We start from the raw sequence: 11,048 nt of genomic DNA, 5'->3' as shown, positions 1-11,048 counted from the left end.
CTTTTATGTTTTATGATGATGTTTTCGTTTTGAAGATTTTCATTACCTCGCACTAGGATAAAAGTGGTTGGGTGTTAAATGTCATGACATAAGGACCCTGCAACACGACATACAGAAACTAGAAAAGACATCATCAGTTCAGAAGACGTCGAATCAGCAAGTTTTTTTGTCGAGTGTTTATCTACGTTTTGTCCCCCAGTCTGGGCCATTTGTACTGTGAAATAAGTAGAAAATAGTTTAAATGTATGTTTTCAAAGAAATTAAATCTACGTCTGCTTTTGTAGATTTCGGAAAACCAGAGAAACCAAAGGGTGTTGTCATTTATTCAAGTTCAAAGTACATCTTCCTTCAATGGCAATCTGGTTTAAATGATGGATCACGTCAATCTTTTATCATACAGTATCCGAAAAGGTCAAGCAGTGCTTGGGAATATCTCAAAGCAGAAAATTCCAACAACACCAACCATAGTATATACATCCTCAATCTGGAACCCAGCACCAAATATGAAGTACGAATGTATGCATCGAATGAACTTGGAAACAGTTCATATACAAAACGTATCATCTCAACGAAAAGTATGTTTTATCAACCAAATAAAAATGAATATTTTAAAGCGCTTATATAGGAATAAGGTTTACTTTCCACTACATTCTACATAACTGTTCATATCATTTTATATACATGATCGTTTCTTTGTTAATATGTTTATGAACCATTAAATGTTAAAACGGAAGTTAAAAACTTTTAAGAAAAGATATTTTACAGAAATTTAAAATGACACTCTATCTCACATTACTCTTACATTTGTTCAAAAAAAATTATGAAATAAATCTATGAATTAATTACTTAGTCCTTATTCAATGATTAATAATCCTTTCTTTCTCGTCTGATGCTTTTTTAATAAATTTGATTTAATATTGAAACCAAAAACGACCTTCTAACCTTTTAGATTTGAATTATATGTTTTAGAAGAAAAATCGAACGAAAACAAAAGTTACTGGACGGAATTTCTTCTCGTTCTGGTTGTTATAATTCCCGTTTGTATTATTATCATATGGTGGCGCTTAAAGAAAGGTATGTTAAACTATATTTTCAGATTAGAAAAAACGTTGGCGTTGCCTTTAAAATTTTCAATTTAAGTTATAATGACACAAATGTCTTTTGCAGCTTTCTTGACAGAGTAATATATCCAAAAAGTAAAATCACAAAAATACTGAACTCCGAGGAAAATTCAAAACGGAAAGTCCCTAATCAAATGGCAAATGATAAGACACATCAAACGAATGTACAACAATTGTCATATTCCTGACTTGGTACAGGCAATTTCAACATATAGTTTCAAAGCTTGGAATGTTAACTGTCAGTAATGACTTAAAATCACTAGTATTTATAATTTTAGAGAAATTAATGAGTTTGTGTAATGATTTAATAAAAAGACTCCCAATGCAGTTTGCGGGATTTTCAAGTAACTGTTTTATCAACCAGTTGTTTTTCCTTGAATTCATTCAAATGATAAAAAACAGTTATACAGCTAATCTATTATTTTTTATTCAACAGCTTGAAAGGTTCAATTGATTAACGATACTGATATAGCACTCTAAACTTACAATTTTGAAATATTTACGTTTTTAAATGGGGCCATCATTAATTTTTTCTAAATAAGCTTGTTTTTCCAAGCTTGTTTCAGGAGTTTTATATAGTCACGAAACCAAACCGCAGCTACTTTAAAATTATATTTGCTTTTACTCGCGAATAACATACACATTAAAACAAGCTCTTTTATCTGGATTGAAGTAAGTTCAATAAAACATGTTTGTGACCTCAGTATTATATCAAATATTTTCACAGCAAAGAACAGATCGCCTGACAAGTATATTATTTGCCTTTTTGTACTTTACTTCTGCTTGTTTGTTTTTACTGATATCTGATTTGTAAAAACATTCCTTCAATATTCCTCCGATATAGCTGTCGGCGTTTTAAAACACTGATAGTATAACCATCGGAAGCAATTCGGAATGTATAAATAATGATTTTAATATAATTTGGTGCTGTTTCCATTATTTCAATTGTATACGATATCTCTTCATGCCAGACAGTTAAAGTTTTAGACGTAAAACGTGAGGCCAGTCTAATGTTTTGAATGTTTACAATTTGATAGTCTAGAAAGACGAAATATTGTATTGAAGGAGCGTCATTGGTGGACTATGTGCCTCTAATTATTTATAAAAGATATGTAAAACTTTTTTTGCTGTTCCGTCAAATGATGTTTTCTTTATATGGGACGTTTTAAACTTCGTTCCTTCGTGATAGCTGCTCTTTATTAAACAATCTTAGAGTATTTTCGTTCATAAGGTTTCGTTGTGATAGGATAGTAAAGAAAAAAATCAATTGAACATATTTCACAAAATACTCGAATCAAACAAATCATCATAGATGACAGTTTCATATGGTCAACTACATATGATGGCTAACAATTCCACCTAGTATGACAGTTTTCTGTCAAACAGTATTAGAGGAGCTGCAGTCACAGGGAGTCATTGTAGGACAGAAGGACAGATATGTCAATGTCTTATAACTCTTATTCGAATCACCATGGCGTTATAATATACTAGTATACATTTATATATAACATATATTTTATATGATGAAAACAAAACCCAATCCTAACTGGAATATATTACACCAACAGCTGTATCCAAATAACACCTAATAATGTTGATGCGTCCGAAGCACCTTTAAGAATGTACATTCATCAGAATCGAACCAAGCCGATTATCTGAGAGGCAAGAATGTATAAGTACCGAAATAGATTGAAACAGAAATGAGCAAACAGGACATAAGAATAATACATCCAAATATATCTAAATGATCTTAGTTCAACTTTGTCTGATGGAGTTGTGGCCTTCGTTTCTTAATAAGCTTCTGATTTACATGCGGATAATTTCTTAAAAAGGTATTTTATAAATCATGCTAGTACCGAAGCACTGATTATTATTATTCCCTGTAAACCCAGGGAACCGATAGTCCATCATCCGCAGTATCGACCCAGCACTCTAAAATTATATTGTATTTGTCAAGTCTTCAAAATGGTCAATTGACATATATAAATGATTTTTTATTTAAAAGATGTAAGCCGTCTGGATATAGAACTAATAGTCATATTCGATAATTCAGAGCGTTTATATGATTAATTAAGACCAAATATAACAAAACGTCAACCAATGTACCAAAAAAGGAAAGAGGCCATATAATAAAAATGTGTGTCATAGTCGTTTTCAAAAAAAATTCTACTGGCTAAACTAACAAAAAAATCATGATTCATGATTCACATTTCAAAATCAATAACTATAATCACAAAGCTACTAAGGTGGGAAAATGTCTTCTAAAAATCATTTTGAAATGTCCTAATTTTTAAATTTGCCATTGGTTTTTTTTTATTAAAAAGGACTGAACTACGTTATACGTTGATTCACAATATCATGAAACCAGTCACTGCAATAAGATGCCACAAATAATAGCGATAAGTTCATTCTATTGGATGCTGATAAAATTGATTATCTATATAGATATATTATGTATGTTGATTCATAAATGCAATCTAGCAAAACTTGTTTTCAAAAAGTGAGATTAACGAATATCAAATTGTAATAAAAGAATTAAAAAACAAAAACAAAAAATATGCATGTGATTGACATCCATGGCCTTTCATTTCTAACAAAAAACCATAACCATAACATTTTCATTTCAAAAGAGCTATATTTGTAGTCTTTCAACGCATATTTCTAAAATGGAATATATTGATTTTTAATAATTAGCTTTCGCACGAGAAGATCTGCATGATTTACTAACCATATTCAAAAACAATTTTCTAAAAATTCTTGAATAGTTTTCAAGATTTATTAAATAACAATATTCTGCTAATGAAACCAAGGTAACCAGTTTGTTGAAAAGACGGCCTTGTCACATTATGAGTTCGCAATGTATATTCAGTAGTATCATTTATTTTCCAGATTTGGTTAATATAAGTTTTTCAAGCGTTTTTTGTAATTGATTGAATTTCCTATTGAGGTTATGGGTACACCAATGCTTTATGGCAATTGGAGTTATGATAACCATCGCAATGGTATTGATAGGTGTATCAATTTTTGAAAGTATGCATGCAATTTATTTGTACATGTCAACCAAGAAAACTTTAATCCATTTTTATTTATTTTTATCTTTTTAAGTAAAGGTAAAGGCAGCGGCCATTACCATGTTTAACTCCGTGACATTCTTTATGTGCGTGTCCCAAGTCAAGAGCTTGTAGCTCAGTATTTTCCGTTGGTCAATGTCGGTCATTTTTGATTTTCGTAAACTGTTTTGTTATGAATCTTACCGTTTATTTTCTCAATTGAATTTTTTCATATATTTCATGTCGGAGCTTTTTATAGCCGACCATACGGTATGGGGTTTTCTCGTTGTTGAAGGTCGTACGGTTGCTTATAATTGCTTACATTCACTTCATTTAATCTTTGGTGGATATTTATCTCAATGGCTATCTAAATACAATATAATAATGGTTGTCCCTTTAGTAGATTTGTTAAGAATTTATTATTGTTATTTTCATTTTTTTGAGAGTTTTAATGGTCAATGACAGCTGGAATGTTCATAGAGGATTGGAAATTTCATTATTCATGTCATTAGCTGGTTGTTCTGTCATATTTCTTTTCAGAAGTTTTTTCCAATGTTTAATCAGATATTTTTCAAGAAAATGTGCCAATGTATTCCGCTCACACTTCAGTATCTCTATATTCTGTGAATTCAGAATCAAAGTCGTAATCTTGTTATGTAGTTAAAAGTGTTTCGTGTTTATGTGACCATACCTTCAAAATAAGCTACTATGACCTAAAATCTTAACCTGATACGGTTGGACAAACACAATACCGAATAGATACATCATGCCCGTCTATTTTAGGTTTGACATATAAACTGTTAGAATTTAGAACATATTCTATTACACAACGTTTGCCCGTACTCGTAAACAAATAGTAAAAGAAACAGACGGGTTTTCACCCATGTTTAAATATATAGTAGAAATTAACTTATATGTTTGAAGACGTTAATGAGGGCATTAATGATGATTATTGTTTTTGCCACTTTTATTAATCATAAAAAAAGACATTTTCATATTTTAATATTACATGTATGATTTAGAAATATATTCCTACTATTGTATATTTTGCAGTTCTCATAGAGCAAATGACGACTATATTCAAGAAGAAGGTAAGTGTTCCACTTTGTTGTAAGCATTAAGAGTTTATGTTGATCATCAGGCATAGGTGTTAATTCGAATAAGATATTACCTTTCACATTCTACATTAACTTGACAAATAAATAAAATAAGATATCAGTTTACTTAACATAGTTTTATTGATTGTAGATTTTACTGACTTGGATACGATTAACGTATATTATTTATTTTCCCTCTTACGTTAATTCATTTTTATCGAAAGGGGGGTGTTCATTGTAAACAACAATTTTTCGTTCGTTTATGCAGTATTATAAGAATGAGTATCTCGCAGAAAGATGTATTGAATAGGAACACTTTTTGGTTGTTTCAGTTATATTATTGTTGAGTTCATAATAAATAAAATAGTAAAATATGAATTGAATTAAATTAAATAAATAAAATTAAAACCAATTTAACAATTTGTCTGTCAAAGATCGTAAAAAAAGGTAATTTTGTTAAAAATGAATTTAACGTTATGTCATTTAAGGTGGTGCTATTGAGAACAATTTGTATCAAGTGGCAAATGATCTAATACAACAACCATCAGTATCTAGTAACAGAGAGGACGACGCCTATTCCAGTATCGACAGACGACAGCAAGTTGTACATGAGCAAAACGTGACATACCAGATTTCCAAAAGAGGTAACAAATCCATTATAGGTTAATGTACCGCCTTGTTATCTCTGTACCGATGTAATGCATTGGCTTTATGGGAATAAAGATATAATAAAAACACGGAGTCTTGGCTATGAATTAATATAAATTGTTATATTAAAAATTAACTTACTTATTCATTTGTTATTTTAATGGAACGATTTCCATCCCTTCAGAATACAAGTAATTATGGAAGTGCTGCAAGAAATAAAGTGATAAAACTAAAACTACATAAAAAAGATTTGGGTTGTCATTAACATCTAGTGAAACATCAATGTTTACCCTTCATTAGGTGTTTTATATACATGTATGATGAGAAAATAATGTATATTACAAGTGTTCTATGGTTCTATATTCATTAACTTTGAATTTGAAGATTGTTGTGTTTCATCTATACATATTTTGCAGTCAAAAGAACAATAGGAACATACATATATGGAAAATTGGTCTTTTAAAACCGTTTCTCTTTTATAATTTGCGTCTCTCAGTTGTTTTGTAATAAACTATCATTTTAAACTGTGCATTTATTACAGATCAAAAAGAGACCCAAGACCAGCAGCAACGTAGTATGAACAATGTAAGAATGTTGTATCCTTCATAAATTAGATTAAAGTTAACCTGGATAATCCTGAACGAATTTTTATAATATGATGCAATCTTAATTTCTATTGTTCAATTTTATTCTGTTCTGATGTACTTACTTCGTATGAGCAATACTCTACCATAAGACATGTTCACTACACACTTAGTATTACATTTTTCATACATTGTTCCTACTTGACATTTTTTAGTTCTATTTGAAATATTTGAAAACAATAAATAGTCCATACAGGTCATTGCACAATATGTTGTATTAGGGAGGGCATTTTGTCTGCTGAATCTCTGATTATTTGAACAAAGGTTGAAAAAAAAAATAAACGATACAATAGTTAATTTACAAAAGCAAACCTTTTTGTTTTACCTCTTAATAAAAACAATGTGAAGAAGAATGTGTCCATATCGCACTATCATTTTCTATGATCAGTGGACCGTGAAATTGGGGTAAAAACTCTAATTTGGCATTAAAATTACAAAGATCATATCATAGGGAACATGTGTACTAAGTTTCAAGTTGATTGAACGTCAACTTCATCAAAAACTACCTTGACCAAAAACTTTAACCTGAAGTGGGACAGACGGACGAACGAACGAACAGACGAACGGACGAACGGACGCATAGACCAGAAAACATAATGCCCTTAAATGGGGCATAAAAATGAAAATATCCATCAATAGGATGATTTACTCCTTAAAAATGGAATTCAAAATTAATTATATGGAGTTACTAATTGTTTTCCCATGTCTTTTCGAAATAACGTCAAAAATGTGGTACACACTTTTAAAATAACACGCTACACTGGTTATTCGGTGTTCAGCACATTTTTAAGTTATTTTTTTTATAGAAACACAAAGACAGTCATTATTTCAACATTTAGCATGTTTAGGGAGTATAGTATTTATGGCAGATTTGTACTATCTAATCTCAGAATTATTTTTTTTTCTTTTTGGACCATTTAACTTCTGATTTATTAGGCTGTCTACAATTTCTTCAATAATTTATATATGTAAATACCGCAAAATGGGTAAAAACCCTTATTCAGGGGCAAATAAGCTCATCATAGATACTCATCATAGATACATTCCCTTTAGGAGCGACTGAGGATTTTGACTATTTGACGTATTCATAGAAATGGTTCTGTTAACAGTAAATGGTTAACGAAAGAGTTATGTTTTTCTACAATTTCAGAAAAAATTGCAAAACAATCGGTATGAAAATCCTCATTCAAATGCAACAACTGCATGTATGAGGAGACGATTTTTTTTGTATATTATTGTCTCATCTAAAGACTATGTCCTGCTGATGTTTGTTTTCTATAAACATTTTCAGTCTTATCTGTAATAGTTACCAGATAGTAGAGAAAATTGAAAAAAATGTTGAAATTGGCATTAATGGCATTAATGGCATATGCTTCGAATCACAGACGATGACGAGAGACAATGAACACCAAGTGATGAGAAAAGGTCACGTTGAATCTTTGGGCCAGTTGAACTAGAATTTAACCAATAAAAATATAGAAAATGTTTTTCAGTATTGAGATTTTAAAAACACACGTTAAAAACTGTTTACTGTCTAGCCCCTTTTAATAAAGTATTAAGCACAAATACCGAACTCAAAGTTATACTTAAAATATAGGGAACATAAATCTTTTGCTAGATTGACAAGTGCATATGTTTTGAATTTTGAAGTGAATGATATGCAAAAATTCCAAATACCGTTTCGATCCCTAACATCACTGAAGAGACATTAATTGTCGAAATCCGGATATGGTGTACAAATTTTTGCACCTTATGTTTGCGATATACCATCTTTTCCGCAAGTTTATTGTTTTCTGTTTGGTATTAAATTTTTAATTAAGATCCATGTTACATCTGGTGTTCAATTTATTTGGCAATCGCCAATGGCAGTCAGCAGGGTTTAAGAACATCAGTTGTTCGACCTGTTAGTCAAATGCGTTTTGTTAAAATATACTTTTCACTTTTTGGTCTTTTGGAAAATGTTGTTTGTGCTGTATTTAGACCCCTCTACCAAGAAATTTGTTTTACATGCACACGTATAAAAATTGCGGTTTTTATCCAACGCTATCATAGGTTTGAACGTTGTTTTCAATTTAGACTTGTTTATATATATATATATATATATATATATATATATAATTATGTTGGGTTTTTTTCATCAAAATTGGTTTCATTTTTTTTTAATCATATCCATACTAACATTGCATGTAACAGTTTGTTCTAAAATGTCATTTCAATATTGTTGTAGGGTTTGGATACTCAGAATCTTAATTATGTTGAAGTTATGTTTGACAATACAACCAATAATGGAGCATTTTGCATACATGGAGCTGATACAAGAACTCCATACGCTGATATTGATTTTTCAGCAAAAGCAGACCCTTTGATTATTTTGGAAGAGAATGAAGAAAGTCTGTCTTCACACAGTGTAGAGAATGACGATTTTGTTTCTTTAGAGGAAGTGCAACAGTGGATGATTTCCAAGGAATAAATATCTTCCGTACGATTAATACAGGTATTGGTCAGCAAAACTAAAAACAAACAGCTTTGCATCCAGGAAATTTATAAAATATTGTTATCATTTTTTAATGAAACTGTCTTACAGCCTTTGCATGTTATGACAGTGTTTAGTTCCTATTTTGTTTTTAAATCGAGTGACTTGTACAGGTTATCCGTAGGAAATCATTTAGTAATTTTATTTTTTGTTTATCGTGTTGTTACCTCATAATCCTAACAATATTATGACTTTGATCTTAATTATTGTGTGGGTTCTCTAGTCAAATAGATGTTGACATTGCTTCATGCGTTGACAAGTATCCTTTCGTGTGCTCTAGTTTTAGTGTTACAATGGAAAGTACCAATAACTCCTTAATATGCTTCATTACACATTTTTAAAACATGAAGACCTTAGCTTGTTTTGATGATTTGTTATGGTCCCTTTCAGTTATATAACAAGTCAATTGTTCAGGTACTTATACATCCTTAGATTTAACAGTTTTAGGTCTAAGCAATTCTGAAGATTGTGTAATATAGGAAAGATCTTCGGATGCACATACTGTATACATTATGTTAAAATTTATCTTATCCTGCAATTAAGTGTCTATAATATCATACAGCCCAACAGATATCGCTATGCTGTATCTGTGTACTATACATATATCGCTTTCATGCTCCGCCCACTACCGGACTACGTTTGTGTTTTGCTGTTGACGAGTGTTGTATGAACCTGTGTGACCTCATAATGTGTAGTGCAGTCGCATTCCAACGACGTAATGCTTGACCTTATGTGAACTAAAGATTAATTAACGCATTTCTGTAGAGCAATATGAATAAAATCCATTTTCTGCTATAAGACAAACATGAATAGCATGATTAACTCCATTTTTTACGGCGCCAAACATCGAGTGAATGTGAACATATGTAACACACAAAAACAACCATGCAACAATGTCAATTTCAGCATGTAAGTGAATGTCACGTTCAGTTCAAAATTTTGAAGCGCAGGACAAATCAGACACCTTTGATTTAAATCGGACTATGTTTTGTTATTTATTTTCACTGTCAAAATAAGTTGTTATGTTATAATAAATTACTGTTTACTTTGAGCGATGTATTATTGTTGACCATTCGAGATTCTTTCCTGCGAACCCGTCACCATCTGAATGTGCGATTTTAATATTACTACGCGGGCCTCAAAGGGTTTTAAATACAAAATAAATGCAATAAATGTGAGTTTTTCTGTCTTTTAAAGCAAAAACAAGATATAAAATGAATTGCAGGATAAAGATAATAACTGGTTAGTGTCTTTAAATATCAGCTGTATTTGTACTCGGCACGACCTGTTTCTCAGCCTCGTAAATACAGCTGATATTAAAAGACACTAACTAGTTATTGTCTATACATTACATTAGGTTAACTCGCACTAGATCGTCTGTTAAAATTGGTTTGGAAAAGAAATCTTGTCGATTACTTTCTACCTTACGACATGGAATGCAATATAATGTATTTTTATTTCTTATTCTAATTTACTAGAACACAATTCAATGCAAAAAAAAAAAGTCGAGAAAAAAAAAGATAAAAAAATTCCTAAAAAGTATACGTACACATTGTCTCCAACAAGTGACAATATTGTATAATCTGATATCACGCCTTAGAGTTCAGGCAAGTTGTCAGGCTATTCTAACATGTCTAAAGGGTAGAATATCAAACGGCTATTTAATAAAGAAAACACTAATCTCTCTGAAATAGGGACGAACAATTCATCTTGAACCTACAACTTGGACCCAACAAAAAGTTGTTGAAAGGACCCGGCTGACCATGCAAAGTGTAAATAGTGACAGTGTAGAAATGTTTATACAATTCTCTTCTTATCTTTACAAATAGCTTTTAACCAAAGGTCATTGTTTTAAATATAATCATTACAAGTCTATTGTGCCTAATTCGAAAACGATTACGAGGCTTAAATCTGATGATATTACATCAGAAGTAGATTTTAGATAAAAACTAATT

The 11,048-nt window shown here is 30.8% G+C and overlaps 1 protein-coding gene across 1 annotated transcript; it reads left to right on the top strand.

Annotated features, from left to right (window-relative positions):
* The first annotated feature begins 975 nt into the window (after positions 1–975).
* On the top strand, positions 976–10,371 carry LOC127703809 (uncharacterized). The gene is made up of 5 exons (XM_052207881.1): positions 976–1,074; positions 5,225–5,262; positions 5,757–5,912; positions 6,458–6,501; positions 8,788–10,371. The coding sequence occupies exons 1-5, from the start codon at positions 1,055–1,057 to the stop codon at positions 9,028–9,030; spliced, it is 501 nt and encodes a 166-aa protein (XP_052063841.1). The 5' UTR covers positions 976–1,054; the 3' UTR covers positions 9,031–10,371.
* Positions 10,372–11,048: the final 677 nt, after the last annotated feature.

The sequence above is a fragment of the Mytilus californianus genome, unplaced genomic scaffold (genome assembly GCF_021869535.1).
Source record: "Mytilus californianus isolate M0D057914Y unplaced genomic scaffold, xbMytCali1.0.p SCAF_51, whole genome shotgun sequence".
NCBI classification, from domain to species: Eukaryota; Metazoa; Mollusca; class Bivalvia; order Mytilida; family Mytilidae; genus Mytilus; species Mytilus californianus.
The sequence above is the reverse complement of the archived record's forward strand: the minus strand, read 5'-3'. Positions and strand labels throughout refer to the sequence as shown.

Coding starts and splice junctions, on each gene's coding strand:
- LOC127703809 (XM_052207881.1), top strand. CDS start 1,055: ATGGTGGCGCTTAAAGAAAG. Junction 5,913..6,457: donor ATACCAGATTTCCAAAAGAG/GTAACAAATCCA, acceptor CATTTATTACAG/ATCAAAAAGAGACCCAAGAC. Junction 6,502..8,787: donor AGCAACGTAGTATGAACAAT/GTAAGAATGTTG, acceptor ATATTGTTGTAG/GGTTTGGATACTCAGAATCT.